The sequence below is a fragment of the Rousettus aegyptiacus genome, unplaced genomic scaffold, assembly GCF_014176215.1.
Source record: "Rousettus aegyptiacus isolate mRouAeg1 unplaced genomic scaffold, mRouAeg1.p scaffold_m13_p_14, whole genome shotgun sequence".
NCBI classification, from domain to species: domain Eukaryota; kingdom Metazoa; phylum Chordata; class Mammalia; order Chiroptera; family Pteropodidae; genus Rousettus; species Rousettus aegyptiacus.
This window is the reverse complement of record NW_023416289.1, coordinates 13,405,148-13,423,869: the sequence shown is the minus strand read 5'-3', so window position 1 is coordinate 13,423,869 and position 18,722 is coordinate 13,405,148. Positions and strand designations below refer to the sequence as shown.

The following is an 18,722-nucleotide window of genomic DNA, read 5'->3' as shown; positions in this document are numbered from 1 at the left end:
ACAATTGCTATGGGCACCAGGGTACTTTGGGGACCAGTTGTGCCAAAAACGGAACAATGTGGGATATGGCTTCATCCTATTACTGAGAAGAAAGAAACTAAGGTGCTTAAATGTTGGCCAAGGTTCTATAGGAGGGCAGGGTGCTCAGGTGGGGTATTACACCCCGAATCTGGGACTGCCGACTCCCTGTCTGCCATCTCCTTCCTGCCATGTTTCGTCTGGAGTGTGAGCACCCATGGGGAGGAACCTTTGTGGGAGACTCTTGCAGAAGGAAGGTGCCCAGCTGATGTTGCAGGCAGAGTAGCACCTCTGAGAGATGCTGCATAGGCCTGCCAGGCCGGCTTATGCCTGGACAGTTGGAAGGGTGCCTCAAGAGGCATATCTAGCAAACATAGGTTTCTACAAGGTTTTTATCAGCCTTGAGATAAATACACTAAAGACATGCAGAACACTGGTATAGCTCAGAAATATAATCCATTACTGTCCTTCGCCCTTGGTAATTAATTCCAGCATCAGTGATCTGAGAGTTACTGAGAGTCATTTTTTAATCATCTCATAAAAAGATAATTTTCTCAGCATAGGATGATGTTTCAAATTTAGTCTATAATCTAATTAATTGGCTCAAATTAGCTGCAGGGAGCCATCGCCTTGACTCTGTGCAGTCCTGGGCTGTGAATTATAAATTGGTTCTGCTACCGGCTTCTCAAATGTGTCCTTTATGAAGTGTCATTAGGTTCGAAAATGAAGTTTGGTTGGGATGGAGCTGTCTCTACTTTGAAAATGACTCGCTTGTGTTAGCTTTGCTTGTATTTTTATTTGCCTAATTGGTGGCCACAAACTGCCGGGCTCCTTGGAGCAAATGCCATCCCCAGGGCTCTTTGACAGAGGTCTCAGCAGCCCTCAGCCTTGCCCTGGGAGATTCTGTCCCTTTTCCTGTGCCTGGCAGGGTTGGGCTCCAGGTGGGACAGGTGCTAGTGTGGAAAACGCCACCTCAGGACCCGAGGCCTGTCTGAGGGCTTCTCCTCAGTAAGGCCAGCGCTTGGGGCAAGAGGGCCGACAGCCTCCACTGGCTCGCAGTTTCTGTCCTGGAGGCTCTCACAGACTTGCTGTGTTCTCTCCTCTGCCCCACACAGCACAGCCATCTCCCCACAGTCAGGGCTGGGTGCTCAGCTGCCCACCCCGCTGCAGCTGGGCGCTTACTTCTGCAGATTGTCAGGAGTGCTCACGTCCTCATCGTTTAGACCGTCCGTGTCCAGCAGGGTACCTAGGAATGAGGGGGAGAGTGGTCACTGCAGGTAGGGCCTAGTCAGCCTCGGGGAGGGCCACCTTCCTGGGGCAGGAGCGGCAGACAAGGGTGTCCGCAGGCCTGGGTGTCCCAACCCAACTGCTGGGTGTCCCCAGCAGTTAGGTCTGGGGACAGGTCTTGGTAGTCTCTCTGGGAAGCCTGTGGGGATCCCAGCCTTAGTGCAGTGCCAGGTCTCAGCATGTGAGCTTGAAACTTGGCAGTGACCCTCCCTCGCCCTGGTTCCCCTCCTGCTGCCCCCCTCTCCCGCCCCAGCTCACCAATTGCCCATGGCTTCTCCTCCCCTGGCCCCAGGCGGCAGGGGTCCTTGTAGCGTGTAAACAGGGAGTGCTGCTGCTCCAGCTTGTCGTCTGTGCAGGGAGGGAAGGAGGGAATGCTGTGGGTCTCAAGGTGGCTGGCATTTCCTGGAGGGCCAGCTGCCTCTGGTCCTTGTCCAGACACCACCAGGTTCCTGCTCCTCAGGTCTCCCTTTATCTGTGGGTCATCTGTCCCTGGTTCTGTGTCCGTGAGAATCCCCCTCGGTAGTGTTCAGCTTTCTTTTGATCTAAGGACAGTAGTCACTGTCCCTCTTGGGCTTCAGGGGACAGAGATCTCGAGGCCTTCCCAGATCCTGTGGCAAACCCTGTTTGGGGCTGGCTGGATTCCTACCCTTCACAGACCTGGGTTTCCAGGCTGAGTGAGGGCTGACCCCAGGCTCAGAGAGGGAGGTGACCTGCCCTGGGTTTTAGTTTGTCTTGCCAACTCAGGAAGCCAGAAGGGCCTTTCTGAGACCCCACAGAGGAGGACAGGGCACTGAGTGGGGCCTGACAGGGTGGAACCCCTCCCAACAGCCTCTCCCTGCATGGGATGGGTCCCCAGCCTGACTCCAGAAGGTCCTGAGAGCACCCCATGGGAGCTGGCATCAGTCATGTGGCAATGAGGGGACCTCAGGGCTGCAGTGGAGGCGCTGTGTTCCATGGGGGGCACTTACCCTTGAGCTGCCATGGTTTTCAAGGGAAGCCTCCCCGGTCACAGACAGACAGCTGCCGCCAGGTGAGGACATCACCCTGTGCTCCAGCTGGGACCTTCGGGTTTCCTGCCTTCCCTGAGGACTAGGGCCCAAGCTCTCAGACCCTGTGCCGCCCACCCATCCTCAGTTTTTCCTGGGGCTGTGGCCAGAGCAGAAGGAGCCCGGGAGCCATGGGCTGGGGGTTTTCCCTCAAGCCCAGCTCTTCAGGCCAAGGGAGTCTCAGAGCTGCCCAAACTCCCGGAAGGTCCTGGGATGCGCACAGTCATCTGATTCACACAGATAAGTTATTTAAATTAGTTATTTGAAATGTCACCCATGATGAACTTTTAGCCTTTTAGCTTAATGGTTTAAGGCATGATTTGCAGGGTTCAAATTCTAGTTTACTGTCTATGGCTGTATGACCTTGAGTTACTTACTCCACCTTTCTGGGTCTCAGCTTCCTCTTCCGTGCCATGTGGATAAATACAGTGCCCACTCTCAGGGTCATGAGACTTAAATGACACTGTTGGCCCATGAACGACCATTACAATTGTGCCTGGTACAAAGCAGCAGCTAAGTAAAGACTTGGTAAGTGGTATTAGCTGACTCGCCCTTACTCTCCAAGGCTCCAAGCCTCCTCTGTCAGAGGTTCATTTTCAGGGCATCTTTTTGTCTCCAGCAAGGAGGTCCCTAAGCCTTTTAGGCAGAGTGTGGGCGCTTCTCATTCTAGAATTTCTAGGGGGCAGAGAAATCATAGTCTGCTGATATCCCACCCACGTGCTCACAGGAAGCAGGAAGTTCTCCGAGCTGCCTGACTTGTCTTGCCAGCTGTGACCGGAGTCCCCCACCTTCCCCCAGTAGCCACCCTGCATAGGCAGGAGCCCTGCCTTACCAGAGGAGCAGTTGTCAAAGTTCAAATCTCCGCAGACGATGTCAAATGCCACCAGCTCCTCGGGGTTGGCTGTGCTGGACGAGGAGGTAGATTTTCGGAAATCAGCCAGCCAGTCCTGAAGCATGTCCAGCTGCTCACACCGGACGGCGCTGTCGTCTGTGGGGCAGAACCATGGAAGCCTGCTGGTGAAGCTGCCACCAGACCCCAGCCGGGCCCTGGCGGATCCCAGCCTGTTGAAGGAAGATTCCCCACCCCCAGAAAAGCTGGGGCTGCTGTACCCTACCTTCCAGGGCATGCAGGTGTGTGCAGGTGATGTACCCGACAATTCTTTGGTCTTGAAGTGTGCTTCCCACCTGTACCTGTGGGGTAGGAGGCGAGGTGTCAGTGATGAAGCCTGTGCTCTGAGTGCAAAGGGACACTGGCAATGCCCACCCCCCACCAGGTCAAACCCTCACAAGCCCAGCTCAGCTCCTGGCTAGACTCGGGCTCAGGTAGGAACAGCACATGTCCTGCTTCTAGGAGCTTCTGGTTCAGTGCAGGAAGAAGATGCATAAAGAAATTCCAACCTAAAGCACGATGCCACCTGGCAATTCTTTATAGGAGGACATGCAGAAGTCATCACAGATTTCTTCGCCAAACCCCTGCCACCCCTTGGTGACCAGTGTCTGGTTGCTCTTTTCTCCTTCCCTCAGTCACACCCTAGAGCTGATCACACCCTAGAGCCTGTCCCTCTGAAGTCTGTCAGGCTCCATGGAGGACTTGGCCAAGCCACAAAGCTCACCACCCCTCTCTTCACTGAGAGGCGTCGGTTGGACCCTGCTCTCCGCTCTCTCTCCCTAGTCTCTGTCCCTCTGACTTCATAAGTCACATTATCTGCTTTTCGCCTGTGGTCCCTGTTAGTCCTCTGATCTAAGATAACAATCGTGGTTGTGTCTCTGTGGCACGTGTGTCATGGCCTGTCCCTGGGTGCCCCACAGTCTTTATCCCAAACCCAGTCCTTCCTCCACAGCGGCCTCTTCATGCTCCATGCTCCCCAGACCTTGGTCCCTGCCTCCTGCTCACGCCTTGACTGGAGACAGAGTACCCAGGGGGTGGAATGGGGGTTAGGGCACCTCCCCAACTCTCTGCTGAGCCACAGGTGACCCTGGTAGGTTGTCTCCACGGGTTAGTGTAATGAAAACAAGCATCTCAATTGTACATCACGGACAACTTGAAAAGGCCTAATGCAAACCTTGTCAGGGCTGTGGATGGAGAGGTGAGGGATGGCTGCCTAGCCTGCCATCTCTCCCAGGCCCTCCAGCACAGCTGCTGGAGGCCAAGACTGGGCAGTCCCTCCTGGGCATGCTCCCTGACAATCTCTGGGCTTCTTTCCCTAGAGACCTCTGGTTGGCCCTTCATCCTCTTCTTTGGGCTTTCCGGTAGCCTGAACCTCAGCTGTCTTCCTCAAAGTTGCTAATAAATTTTGTGATGGTGAGACCCTGGACCCTGGGAACTCTCCAAGGAAGGTGACCGTAGAGGCCAGGTCTGTGGGTCGTGCAGCAGCAGGGTGGCACCTGCAGAGCCTTTGGAGGCTTCAGTCTTTCTGCTGCTGCAGTCGGGTTGGCATTTTCCTCCTCCATTTGGCTTTCATGTCATCAGACACTCTTAGCTTTCTGCAGTTTCTTATCCCTTTCCTAACTGGATAGATGCACATCTCCTTTCCTGGTACCTGAAGGGATGCATGTCTGATTACTTGAAAATGGGCTATAGTGTTCTGGATTTGGGGCTGTTTTTAAACTTATGTTCACCATTCACTTCTTGCCCATATTCCAGACCCAAACTGTCTAATATTGCCCCTGCTGCTGGAACAGCTCTGGAAATCACATACCATGGGTGCACCCTGTTGCAAAAACACAACAGTTTTAAAGCCACAATGCCCCCAATGCCACACGATGGCGCTCTTGCCCCTGTGTTCCTCAGGCAATGAATGCCCCTGTTCCTTCCTTAATAATACTCCTGGTGTGAGCTCTCCTGCTTAGTGCTTCAGGGACACTGTCTTGCTAGAGCCTTAAAACAACTGTGGATTATACCAAAATTATACTGCAGTCGGCTAGCGTCATGAGTCTGGTGGCGGAGGCTGGTTCATGTTAGATGTTTGCTGCCCCTTCCCAGCTCCTCGCCCAGCTCTGTGCCTCTCTCTGAGTTCCAGGAGACTTAGCCAGACTTTTCACTGACTGTCCCTTTGACGGTCTTAGAGCTTCAGTCCCTCACTCTCTCAGCACTTAGTGTCACCTGCCTGTGCTGAGTTCTGGACAGGGACAGGGGACAGGTGCAGAGAGGTACCACTCACACTGCTGCTGAGGAGAACCCACCCGGAGGGGACACAAGACAAGGCCACCCTGCCTCTCAGTCCTTCCACCTGGCATCTTAGCCCCTCACCTACTTCCCCACTCAGCCTGTAAGCTCGCTGAGATCCACTTGATTATGTGCTGGGACTTATTGATTCCTGGCTCGAGTCCTTGGGAGCTGCAGAGGCTTGTGTTTCTCTTGCAAAAACAAACAATCACACTGAGAGGTTGTGCCTCTTAGTCCAGGTGGGCAAAGACTGTCAATAGAAAGGGACCCAGAGTCAGCCTCTCTCATACATGAGGCAAAGTCAATTCCAGTCCTTTCCTTCTCAGGCCATCACAGTAGCAGGAAAAGCACATTTTCCTCAAGGACTGGAAATGACACAGGGTAAACTGGAAGGGAAGGGCTGCCAAGGAAGGGAGCACTGGCTTCCATGTGCATCTTTCCAGTCCTGGACCCTTCCTTGGCCAGCCTGTCTCCTGAAACCCCATTTGTTCCCCTCCTCCCTGCAGGGAAACAGGCTCACTCTTGCCAACAGAGATGAGCTAGGTCTGCTGTGTGCTGGACACAACTAGCTCTACTTTCAAGATCCGTCTGTTGAGAGGAACAGGTGACAAGACACCTTGGGACAAGGGCTGAGGAACCCACAAAGGAAAGGCTGGCTTGTTTGGACAGCTGCTGAGGAAAGCTCTACAGAGATAGAGAGGCCGACCCGGGGCGGGACCAAGACGAGGGGGGCCGGGTGCATGGAGGCCTTCGGGATATGGTGCAGCTGGAGCAGAGCCCAGGTGAGGGTGGAGGGGCCTAGGGAAGGCGGAGCTTTTCTCCACGGCAGCAGGAAGAGGGTAATAGGATGGGAAGAGGATGGGTTGGAAGGGGGAGGACAGCGAAAACCACGGTTGGGTGCAGGGGAACAGAGGCTGTGATAGTGCAGCTGGAGACGCGGGAAGTGAAACTCGGAGCCTGGAGGGATTGGATGGGTTTAGGTCACAGAGCGGGTCAAGGTGGGCCCTTCTAGCTGAGGGATGGTGGAACCTGGGGAGGGGCAGGACCAGAGAGGATGATGAGCTCTATTCAGGAGTGAATGGGACTGTGTCCAGAGGGCAGGAAGACACAGCTGGGGGCACAGAGGAGCGATCTGGGCTGGGATGAACCTGAGACCCCTCAGCAAGTGTGGAAATGGAGCCTGTGGAGTCATTTCCCTGTGGCAGGCACGTGGGACCAGTGGTGGTGACCACTTGGGGTTAGCACTTGGGCTGGCCATGTGGGGTCACCCTGCTGTGGGGACTGCCAGCCCTCAGCTTGGGCTGGGAGCTGAGCAGAATGCAGCAGGCCCTGTGCTGCCAGATCTGCCAAGCTGGGAAGAGAATTTGCAAACTGGGTTTTATGTGAAATATCTTGATTTTTAAATGTTGGCCAACACGAGAAAATTTTTAATGGTTTGGACCAAATTAAACATATCCGGAGACCAGATTTAGACTCAGGAGATAGAGGGAACCTCAGCCTTTAAAGGATGGGCAGGTGACCAGGAACCTGGAAGGAAGGGCCAGAGATGGGGAGGAAAGCCCACAGTGGAGGAGCTGTCTCTAGAAGACTATGTGGTGGGCATGGGAGGTCAGGTGTTAGACCAAGGAAGGAGTGAGAAGGGGTTGCATGGGCTGGGGGCAGGGTTGAGGGGGTCCCTGGCCTCCTAGCCATCTCTAGTGCAGCAGGTGGTGGGGAGATGGTGTGCTCCCTCCCCACTCCTCCTGAGCCTGACAACACGTCTCCTTCCCCAGAAAGTCACTCGGGCTGCGGAGATGAAAATATATCTGCGGGACAAAACACTGACAAACATGGGCTAACCGGGGAGGCTAGTTCTGTAAGAGGAGAGCCCTCAATTTTAGCATCTCAGGCTGTGAATGGAGAGGCGGGGACTCCAAATGCGGGTCTGCTGAGCTACACGAGAGCCATTGAACACCCAGTGTGGGAACCGGGGCCTCGGGGTGCAGGCCCTGGCTCCAGCAGGCTCCAGGCAGATAATCAGCCTGCACCCTTACTCCAGGTGGGTGCCTGGCTGGCATGCGGCACTTTTTGGGGCAGGTCGAGCACAGTTGGCGCCTGGGGCTGAGAGCCTCCCCACTCTGGGCTTCCGCATTAGCCATGCTAGGTGCCCCTAACCCCACTCATGGACTCCCTTCAAGGGGGAACTGAGAAGTCTTGAGGGAAATATGGACAGAACTCACACCCACAGCAGGTGCTGCCCCTGGAGGCAGAAAGTCCTGTTTTGTATCAGCTGGCCAAACGATGCTTCAGAAAACTCTGGACGCACCAAGAGCAGCTTTTGGATAGAGAGCAAAAAGTCGACTCTTGAGCGTGTCAGGCTCAGTAGAAGATAATGCATAATGACCAAATTACCATGGTCTAAAAACTTCTCCAATTGCATCCAAATTAGCAGAAATAATTATGATTCACTTTAATTAGTGACTATGGAAGCAAAGCCTTGGGCTGGTGGGCAGAGTGCCTGGCGTGGCAGCTGCGTGATAGCCAGGAGCAAGAGGACGCCCTGGTCAGTGAGGATGGTGGCTACGCGAGCAGGCGTGGTAATGGGCCGGGGACCCGCAATCATCGGTCTTTATTGGTCTGCCCCCTTGTGGACGTCTGCGGCGTTACAGGCGGCAGCCTCGGCATCCTCCTCCTGCCCATCGCCACCGTGCCGTCATCACCCAGCCGCCTTCACCACCAGCTCCGGGAGGCCTCCCAGGCCTCACCGCTCAGGCTCATTTCCACCCCGTGAGTCGTCTCCGTGTGGCCCCCACTTTACAGATGCGGAAATGGTGGCTCAGAGGTCTGGGAAACTTGCCTGCGATCACCCGGCGAGGTCTGTCTGATCCTAGAACCTTGGCTCTTGTCCCTGCATTTCTGTTTTTTTTTTGTCCCTGAGCTAGGGGCCTTCTGGTTTGGCTCCATGAAAGGTCTCGTCTGCTCCCAACCCACCCAGAGAGGGAAGACCCCCAGGTTGCATCTCACCTCCCCTGTGGCTCTGGGACAGGCCGGTGTGGGACCTCGGGTGGGGCCCAGGCTTCCTACCTTGAGAAACAGCGCTCCCTTAGAGGCCAGGCCGTCGGTGCCCTTCCCGTTGGTGTAACAGTGATAGGCCACATCCATGATGGGGTAGCGGCTGGCAAAGAAGAGGCCGCTGTTGAGACACTTGAAGCTGCAGCGGCCTTGGCAGCAGCAGCAACAGCTTTGGCAGCCGTAGCAGCCTTGGCAGCCGTAGACCCCGACATCGTACAGGATGTACTCGAAGTAGCCGTGCAGCTGGTCTTTCAACTTAGTGGCCGCCCGCTTGTCGAACACCTCCTGCAGACACAGGAAGTCCAGGTTGGCAGGGAAGAAAGCTGAGATCTCATGGTCAAAAGCCTCATCTGGGTGCCGCCTCTTGCGTGCCGCTGCCTTCTTCACCACCGAGGCCTTGTGCGGGGCCTTGCTGTAGGTGGCGCCTGGGTCCCCACTGCCGCCATCCAACCCGGCTTTCGCCTTCACCAGGGACTCCCGGGAGGCAGAGGGGCTGCCCAGGCTCCCTGAGTCCCCGTCCCGCTGACTGTGGTTGGGTGTCTGGCCCCGCGGGCCCCCGCCAGCCCCATTCCTGGCCTGGCCCCCAGTGGCAGGGTCGTCAGCTTCAGGGAGCCGGCCCCCCTCATCGCCACTGATGCGCACGATGCAGGCATGCTCAAGGCTGCTGCAGTCAGCTGGGTCACTGGAGGCCGGGCCATTGGCTGCCTCATCACTGGGGTGACGCCCACCATTGCCCTTGTATTCCACAGAGGCCGTCCTCTTAATGCTGCCAGGGATGGCCCGGGCCATGCCGTCGCTGCCCTGTGGTGACACCAGGCTGCTGAAGCTGGCTGCGCTGATGGAGGTATTGGTGGGCGAATCAATGTAGATTTTGATCTGGGGCCGACTGGCCCCATTGCGGATTCTCTGCCCAATCTCTTTGGCCCGTGCTTGGGTGTTAAAAACGTTGTTGAGCCTGGCCAGTGAGTCGGGGAGGAGGCAGACGTTGGCGGTGGCAAAGCAGAAGCTTTTGCTAGGACCTGTACCCTTCCATTCACTCAACAGGGCAGCCCCGCCGGCTGGGCCCTTGTCCTCCAGCCGGGAGTAGACGTAGGGCCTGCGGGCAGACTGCAGGGGGAGCCAGACGAGGAACCCGAGAAACGCGAAGGGCAGCGAGGTGACCAGGAAGCCCAGGTAGATGGGCGTGAAGAGCACGATGCAGAGCAGCTGGTACTTCTGGCAGGGGTCGGGGATGAACAAGGCCAAGAGCCGGTCCAGCAGCCAGTAGCATGGGAAGATGAGGGCCCAGGACACAGTGTGCAGGGCGGACAGACAGCTACTGGGAAAGGGGGTTGTGTACAAAACCATCGCAGCTCACTGGGCGCCGCAGCCGGCCCTACTACATGGTGTCCGTGGCAGCCCGGGCACTTTCCTGGGTGGGGCGGGTGAGTGTGGGGCAGCTGGAGGAGGGGTCACCTCCTGGTGAGATGCGACTCTGGATGGTCAGTGGTAAGCGCTGGCCAGCCAGTCATGGTTCACCGCAGTGGGCCATGCTGGGCCACCGAGGTCTGCTGAAGAACCTGCAAGACAGAAGGTAAGGGGGCTTTTATTCTTCTTTAGGGGAGCAGATTGGATGCTGGGGCTATCGTCCCTGTTCACTCTGTCCCTGCTCCCTAGCACATTCCGTTAGCCTGTGTGTGTTTGGTTCTCTTGGAGTAAGCAGCTTGGTGCCGTGACTGCCTATAACTGACCATCTTGACCTTGTAACCTAATTGCTTGAAATCTGGCCCAGGATTTCAGAAGAACACAGCTTTGTGGATGCTGGGGAGGCAGGCTAGGGATCCTAGAAAATGCCTGGGCCTGACACTGGCCTGGAGCAGCTGGAAGCCCATCAGGAGCCCGGGGTGAGCCTGAGAAGAGCCGCAGACGCAGCCGCCTCCCTGTCGCTGAGTGCCCACTAGGCCAGAATGGAGCGGGAACGAACCACATAGGACAGCTGGGAGAAGCTCTCTGGGGCTTGGAAGGTCTGGCCCAAGCTTCTCACCTAGGCCCCGAAGATGCAGTGCCAGGGCCCAGCCGAGCCTGCAGTTGCTGGGATGAGTCCACCCCGGTCGCTGACTCAGAGCAGGCCCCAAGGCTCCACCCAGGAGAGGCCTCCAGGTGCATTTATTATGCTCAACGTAGACTCTATAAAGACAGGAGTCTAGAGTGTTTGCCCAGCCCCCAGGACCCACAGTGATCATGCTACGGTGAAGCTTTCGGGAGCATAATACAGAGTTTTCATGACCAAATCAGCTAAGGGAGTCATTCCTGCTCACTCTCGCAGACCCAGGCCGGCTTCTGCCCTGGCACCGTGGGGCGGGGTGTGTGTGTCTGCGTCTGTGTTGCCATCTGTCTCGGTCCCGCATCCTCCCTTTCCCCTGCCTCCCTGGTCACCTCAGCAGGGACCTGGGTGTCACCTGGACTCTCCTCTCCCTCAGTCCCCATGTCCCACAGTCCTTCCTATCCACCAAAGGCCCCCCTGAGCTTCAGGCTTGTCCAGGATGGCATCTTGCTTTACCCGCTTCACCTCCTCTCTGTCAGGCCATCCTCCGCACAATGGCTGATCTGTGTCACAGACACCTCGACCCCGCCGCCCTGCCCGTGCCTGCGGCCCCACCTCCCACTCGCTGGGACCTGGCTTCCTGTCCATGCCCTGCTGTTTTCCACTCTCTGCCCCTCACCTAGCTCAACCCTTTTCTTCTAGGACTTCGCTTAGAAATCACCTTTCCAGAGAGGCCACTTTGCACTACCCACTCCCTGGCCAAGTGGCTTAGGTGTCTCCACTGGGGATTCCTTCCCTCTTGTGTGTGGCCTGGTCTCTGCAGTTCTAGTTCATAAAAGCTTATGGGATGGGGCTACCTCCCCAGCCAGTGTGTGGCTTCTTGAAAGAAGGGGCTGTAGCAGCAGCAGCTCAGGAAATGGGTGAGTCAGTGGACGTTGGTCTGTGCTGCCTTCAGGCCCACGGTGTAGGAAGGGGGAGTTTCTGTGACGCAGGTCAGTCACCCAAGCACACTCCGTGGCCACCCTGTCCAGGGCTGATGTGGTGGTAGTGGTGGGGGACTCATCCCCAAACCAGAGCTAAATGTCTAAAGATGAACCTAAGCTGATGGCTGTGTCTGGTTCTGGAGAATGTGTTTCATAAAGGTTTTACTTTCTTCAGGGGAAATCACCTTGAGGCGAACACCAGAAGGTTACAGTTCGGGGGAGCAGGTGAGTCCGCTCAGACCACGGCCCTCAGACCAGGAGCCCAGGGGAATGGCCCCTTTGCAGACAGCTCTGCTCTGGCCTCCATTAAATCTGGTAAGTACATGACCTCTGTCCAAGAGCAGCGGTGGTGGCTCTGCCTGGGGTTCTAATCCGCTTGGGGCAGGGCCCCTCACTCAGGTGTGAACAATGAGGCTCACGTCAAGGACCTGGTGAGACCAGAGGGCCATCACAGTGTCCTTTCCCACAACATCCTGCCCTGGAGCCCTAGACCCAGCCAGTGACCATCACTACCTCCTCCATACCCAGCCCAAGTCCTGGGCAGGGGGTGCCTAAACCCTGATGGCCTTGCCGCTGGGGTCAACTGCTTCAGGGGTCCTGTGAAATCAGGCCAGACCATTGGCCTGGAGCCCCGAGATCATTTTATGACAGTGGCTAAAATAGGTCAACTTATTGCAAGCCTGCTGACCTCTGTGCGCACGATCTCGTCTAATCCTACAGCAGAGCTATGCCCCCTTTGTGGCTCAGTGCTCGTGGCTGAGTGCTTGGAGAGGCTGGTGGCTGTCCAGAGTCCTCCCATGCCTACCATCTGATGTACTTATTTGTTCTTTTTTGAAAATCTCAACAATTTCATTTGAGCTTAATCTGGAGTGGGGGCGACAGCCCACTTGCTCTCCCACATGGGCTAATGGATTGGGCTGCCCTTGGCACACAGTGTGTACACACTCGGGCACATGTCTTTGCGTGGAGCCTGATGGCTTCAGACTGGCTGGAGTAAGAATAACAGGAAAGGACACGGCTGCCTGGACCAACAGGGCCCAGAGGAGGAGCCCGCAGGTCCAGTCCCTGGGTGTGGGGAGCGTGAGATGCCTGGGGGGGGGGGGTAGGGGTCTAAGCCAGGTTCCTGGAGACACTTGGCTAACATCCCAATACCATGGAGCAGGCCCCTTTCAAGTCTCCCTCAGATCCTCCTCCTCCTCTATGGCCTGAGGTCACCACCCCAGCCCAGCTGACACCATCTTCACTCGAGCGCCTGCCCCACCCACCCAGCACTGTCCTATCCTCACTCACGGGCCACAAACCCACAGTCTGCACAGTGGTCAGAAGGAGCTTCCTAAACAGTCTGATCGTATTTCCCCTTTGGCTGTCCCATTGTCCTGGGGGACAAAGTCCAGTCTCCCAGTCTCTGTCTAGGGACCGTTTATGTTCCTTGCCCAGCCCTCACTGGGCCGCTCTGGCAGGAAGGGCCCCCAGCACCTCAGGCACGTGCTGCTGTCTGACCTCCAGGCCTTTGCACCTGCCGGGCGCTCTGCCTGAAAGCCCTTTCCCGCCTTGTCTCTTCCTTACCTGCCAGGGCCCAGCCGAGTTGCCACCCACCAAGAATGCTTGTGACCCACCCCCCCAAGCCCTCTCCATACTGTACTGTCATCCTGCCAGAAGCCACAGCTGTTCCATATCTGGGTCCCACAAGTGGGCTGGGACTCCATTGGTCCCAGACCGTGGGCCCCAAGAGTTTGTGGAGGGAAAGAACAAGTGAAGAAATGACTGATGGGAATACAGGCCCTGCTGCCTCAAGGGTGAGTCTGTGAAGATGGCGCGGGTGGGCTTATCTGCCCTGAGGGGCACTGTCACATTGTGTCGGGACTCAGGCTTGGCCGAGCCCTGGGTGTGAGGACAGTTCTGAAGAAAGAATGTGGGAGAGGAGGGTCTGCGCTGCCCACACCATGCTGCCCTCTAAGCACAGCTGGCCTGTGCTCCTCGGGATGCCGGGACTCCCTGTGGATCAGAGTGAATGTGCTTTGCTTCGTAAAAAGTCTTCCTGGGAGAAAGTCACTAACCGTCGGTTCTCCTGCATGGCTTGTCCCCAACACTGGTAGATTAGGGTCTAACAGCACTGGAGGGGGGTCTCCCTGCTCAGCTGCACTGTGTCCTCTTCACTTCTGCTGTGGCCCCAGAAACCCTTCTGGTCAAGGTCTCTCCCCAGCCCTACCTGCAGCGGAGGTGAGTGGCCAGACCTGATTTTTCTGCCTCCCCTGCGCCGGTCATAGAAATGTTTTTGGTCCCCATTCAGGGGGCTAACAAGGAGCAGTAGCCACCACAGCAGTCCTTCTCGATGTGGCAGATCCAGGCGTACCAGCCCCTCCTGTCTGCCATCCTAGCCCTTCGCTGCCCTGGATTCCCCTGCCCAGAGCCCCTCCCCGGCCCCTTTCAGCAGCGCTGTGGCCAGGAGCCTCCAGGCACTGCTCACCTGCCTGGCTTCTGCCTGCAGCCCCTGCGTCTGTGTACAGGAGCTGCTGATGCAGTTGACACAAAAGGGATTGCTACCAATGGGGCTGGTTTCTAAAGCTCTGTGGTTAATTATTTTGTCTCAGTGAAATGAAAGGAGGGTAAACAAACAACAACGCATTAATTAGTCTGATGCACACTTTTCCCATGAAAGAGGAGAGCGAGAGTTAAACACTGGAGGCTGGCAACTTCTCAGTGAATCCCAGAGTCCTCCAGGGGTGGCAGGGCATGATGCAGGCTCATAGGCGCCTAGCCTGCGCCCCGTCTGGGCCCTTTCTCTTGCCTGCACCCCTTGGCCAGGTGAGACATTGTGGGAGGCCTGGTCCAGCTCTCCCTCCAGCGAGGAACACCTTCCTCACCTCTGTGCCCTGGGGCTGGCACCTTTGCCGGGCAAAGTCCACCATGGGTATCCGATGGAGCTGACAGGTTGCTCAAAGGCCAGGCATGCTGAGTTGTCACCACTGGCCTGTCCCCGGGGTTGCTCTTTCAGGTTCCTTTTTTAAGGCGACGGTGACCCCTTGGTTTATCCCTTATGAATCCTGGTGTGTGGCTGCCCTTGGCCCCTATACCATGGTCACCAGAGCTGGGCTGGAGTCCCAGATGTCCTCAGGTCCTCATGGTCATTCCTGAGCCCTAGGGTCAATGTGAAGGGCTACACAGTGCTCCCAAGGGAGGGCAACTTCTCTGTCCTAGAAGTGGAGACCCCAGCCTTGCCCCATACCCCTGCTACATTACTGCACACTTGGCTTGTGCTTGGGGCTCAGACTGACCTGGATGAAACTCTGACATTATAGAGTCTGGCTCGTTGAGCCTGTCTTGTCATTTATGATACAGGGGTGTGGGCTATCATGAGGATTAAAGGGGGCTGGGCCACTAACATGGCTGGCTGTTTCCTTCCCTACCTGCCTCCTCCTTGTAGGACCTCCGTGATCTCTCTTACTCTGAGGTTGGCCCCTGTGTGCCCTGTTTGCTCTCCCAGCTTGTGGATTCAGCAGAGTTTAAAGGTGGAACAAGCTGATCTGTGCACTGTTCCGGGGGCAGCCTGAGGCCACCTGCTGAACTTCCAGGTCCCTGACTGCCTTGAAGGGCCTTTGGGTCCTCAGAGATACTGTCCACTCTGTTTAGACTGGAGGCCCTGACCTTCATTAACTTGTTCCTCTCCCTGCAGCAAGGACTGACTGTGTCTGACTGTGACAAGGAGACTGGGCCATGGAGCCAGGACAGACGGAGCAGAGAGGGCCATTGTTCGCAGGTTGACCCAGGTAGGAAGTGTACTTGCCCAGGGAGGTTTGGGAGCCCAGATGACCCTCAATCTAGATGGGAGAGAAAGTGCTTGGTCAGGTCCTGGGCAGGACCCAGGAGGCCATAGGCCCTGCCACTCCTGGGCATTGACAGCAAGCAGCTCCTCGCAGCAGTTACTCCTCCAGATTATTGATGACCTGCAGTGAATTGTCAACACTGAGAGAACTGATTGCCAGCCTGTGGCCTGCAGCCACCACAGCATGGGAAGGGGGCACTTGGACTGCTCAGGGGCCTAAACCAAAGCCCTCCTCCCCAACCCTTCACCCCTACACACTGTCCTGAGGGCTCCGGGGCTGGCTGCCTGTCATCCCCTGGGGAGGGCATCCTCGGGAATGGGGCCTGGCTAGGCCTGGCCCTGTTTGGGTGTTAAAGGGGTGGGATGGATGCCCAAAGGCTTTTGTGGGCAAGCTGCGGTGGACAAGACCTCTGTTACTGTGTGCCAAATAACACTGGTACCATTCCATTTGCCATCTCCCTGGGACATGGGCCTGGCATGTATGTTGCTACATAAGACCTGCTTTACAGAGGCTCAAAGGGTCCTAGGTGATACTGACTTTGAATTTGAATTTCTCCTACAGTGGGAAGGTGAGCCAGACCAGTGCTGCTGGCTGAGGCAACCCACTGAGGAAAGCTGCACCATCTTTTGGGATCTCTAAGCCTTGGCGGAATTTCTGGGAAGTTGATAAGGGTCAGGCGTTGTTCTGTGTGAGGCTAGGATAGGACCTGTTCCTCCTTCATAGCTTTTCCATCTGGTCCTCAGGCCCCTAAGCCTTCTATCCAGCAGCAAAGCTGGGAGTCCTGGAGCAGACGATACCTCCTCGCATCGTCTTTGTGTCCACAGGCTCGTGTCTAGCAGGAGCTGGGCCAAGCCCCAGGTTTCCGCAGGAAAGGCTGAGAGGATTGCTCCAATCCAATTACTGGAATGTGCTCGCATCCGCCAGCAGACCCGAGATTGGGCTGGCCCATTTCTGCTTGGATGACTGCCAGGGAAGGGTTGGCATGGCAACGTGATCTCTGAGCTGCTGAAACTTAGAGTCAACTCGTAGCTGGGAGGACAGAAAGCATAACTGAAGAGGATGCCTTTCTGAGTGATGCGGGTCAGACAAATCCCGACTAATCCCTGAAAGCCACATCCAGAGACAGAACTGGGGCCTGGGGTCCGGCATGAACATGTGTGCCGTAGTAGTGGCTCCCAGCAGTACAGCTGTGCCAGGTAAACGCCTATTCACCCTTTTAGATCCAAAGCACCTGCTTCCCCTTCCTTGAAACCCTCCCCAGCCTCCCTACCCCTCCTATGCCCTCCCTGCCCTGCACAGCCCCCAACTGTCCCTCTAATCAGGTACGTTTCTGTTTGCCCATCAGGTCACCCTCCCCGCACCAACCCAGGAGCTCCTCGTGGGTCTCAGGCACCAACCCGGGCCTAAGTCCTAGCCTGTTTTATCCTTCTGGCTGTGGCAGGCCCACTTTTGTCTACCCTGTTCCAATCCACAGGGAGGGCAGTGAGCCACACCAGGCCAATCAGCCCCACAGCCCCCTGACCCCAAGCTGAATGGTCGCATGACCCAAGCTGTCCTTAGAGCTCTTATTGGACCTCTCAGCAAAGAGGCCTGCCTACCTTTTATCTGAGATGGAAGCACTAAGAGCCTGAAGCTTCTGGGGCCTTCCTTGAGAGTGAATTCAATTCAGAGGAAAACACCCTAGGGCCAGGAGAGAGGCCAAGTCATGATTATATCTTTGAGCTCCAATTTCCCTGTGCCTGAAGCCAATACAACCCCTAGACTTTCTAGTTAATGAGTCAGCAAATTACCCTGTTCTTTGCTTGTCAATTGCCACCAAAGGGATCCTGTCTATACCAGCTACATGATCTTTCTAAAACTCAATTCTTATCAATTCCTGTCCTGTGAAAACCTCCTCTTGCACTCCCTGGCCTGCCCACTGGGCAAAGGGATTTCACCTTCTTGAGTCCTCGAAGGCCCTTTGAAACCTGGTGCCTATGGTTTGTGCCCAATGAGCATCCCTTAGGAGGCAGCAGTGCAGATGTTATAAGCACAAACTCTGGTGTCACGTGTGCCGGGCTCAGATCCCCCTGCTGCATATTGGATAAGCTGCATAACTGACTTTCTGGGCCATAGTTTCCTCATCTTTTAAGCATGCATAATAGCACTATTTCAGGGTAGTTGGAGATGATGCATGGGTAGCACTTAACATAGAGCCTGCCACATCTCTAGTAATATTTTTATTACTTTTACTGATATTTTCTTGCTGCAAAGGCCCTCAAGATACAGCTGGAGCCTTCAAAGTTTTCTCTTCATGTGGCTGATTGGTTGACAAAGATGATGCCCCACCATCCTAGTTGGGGGTGAGGATGGTGCAGGGGATGTTGGGGCCTCCATCTCTCGCAGAACTGTCTGTTGTGTACTGTTTGTGCAAGCCCAAGTGACAGGCTTCTGCAGAAGCCAGGTGCAGGCAAAGGGGCCATAAAATTTTCAAAGAAACTTTCCATGGGAGCTATTAATGCATCATGTGGTTTCTGAGAATAGGAACAGGCTGCGAGCAGCTCTGTGGCACTCCTTCAATCAGCCTCGGCATTTCCATGTCAGAACTCAGAGAGCCCAGATTAAGCTGATTCTTGCGTGACTGGAAAGCAAATTTCAAGCCAGGTTGGAGGTATATGCTCCAGGGGTTCCTGAACCAACCTAATGTTTAAAATAGCAGCACCCCTCAGTTCAGGACCTTGTGTTGCATTCACATGAGGCAGTTGCCCTGGAGAATGTGGGCTTCATCACAGGAGGGGGCTGAGTTTGAAATCTGGCCACCCCATTCTCAACTGCCTGCCATTCCAGAATCATCTATTGGTGACTAAAAAGGGGGCCTTTAAGGAGAAGGCTGTGTGGTGGCTGGCACCTAAATCCACAGCTGAGCCATCTGGAGCAGCATCTTTCATTCCCACGGACCCTTGTATTATTCTCAAGAACCTGCCTGCAGCCACATTCATCTGCTTTGAGTCTGCAGGAAGCCGAAGCCCACAGGGCTCCTGCAAGGGTGGCTCTAGGGCAGGAATGGAGCAGGTAGTCATGACTGCGGGGGAAAGGAGGCCTCAACTTCCTTAAGTGAGGCCAAAATCAGGAGGCCACATGCCAACAGCTGAGCATCTAGATGAGTACAGCTGTTACTTCAAATGCTCTAAGCCTACCCAGACGCTAAGATCTGTGCCTGAGGCTGGCCTCACAAATGTCCATAATCAGGAGATCCTGGAACTCCCGAGCAGGTCATGTTGAGACTGGACATCACTTGTAAAATTCTTAATCTTTTAGCGGGAAAGGAAATGAGACATCTCTTAC

The 18,722-nt window shown here is 55.7% G+C and overlaps 1 protein-coding gene across 5 annotated transcripts in view; it reads right to left on the bottom strand.

Moving 5' to 3' along the window:
- The window catches only part of SMPD3 (sphingomyelin phosphodiesterase 3), an 80,426-nt gene that overhangs the window by 3,894 nt on the left and 57,810 nt on the right, over positions 1 to 18,722 (bottom strand). For all 5 annotated transcript variants that reach the window (XM_016164418.2, XM_016164450.2, XM_016164434.2 and 2 more), the window contains 5 exons: positions 8,581 to 10,127; positions 3,467 to 3,542; positions 3,184 to 3,339; positions 1,564 to 1,653; positions 1,201 to 1,264 (listed from right to left, as the gene is read on the bottom strand). In XM_016164418.2, the coding sequence (XP_016019904.2) occupies positions 1,201 to 1,264; positions 1,564 to 1,653; positions 3,184 to 3,339; positions 3,467 to 3,542; positions 8,581 to 9,915 (1,721 nt within the window). In that variant the 5' untranslated portion in view covers positions 9,916 to 10,127. The remainder of the gene's footprint in view (positions 1 to 1,200; positions 1,265 to 1,563; positions 1,654 to 3,183; positions 3,340 to 3,466; positions 3,543 to 8,580; positions 10,128 to 18,722) is intronic.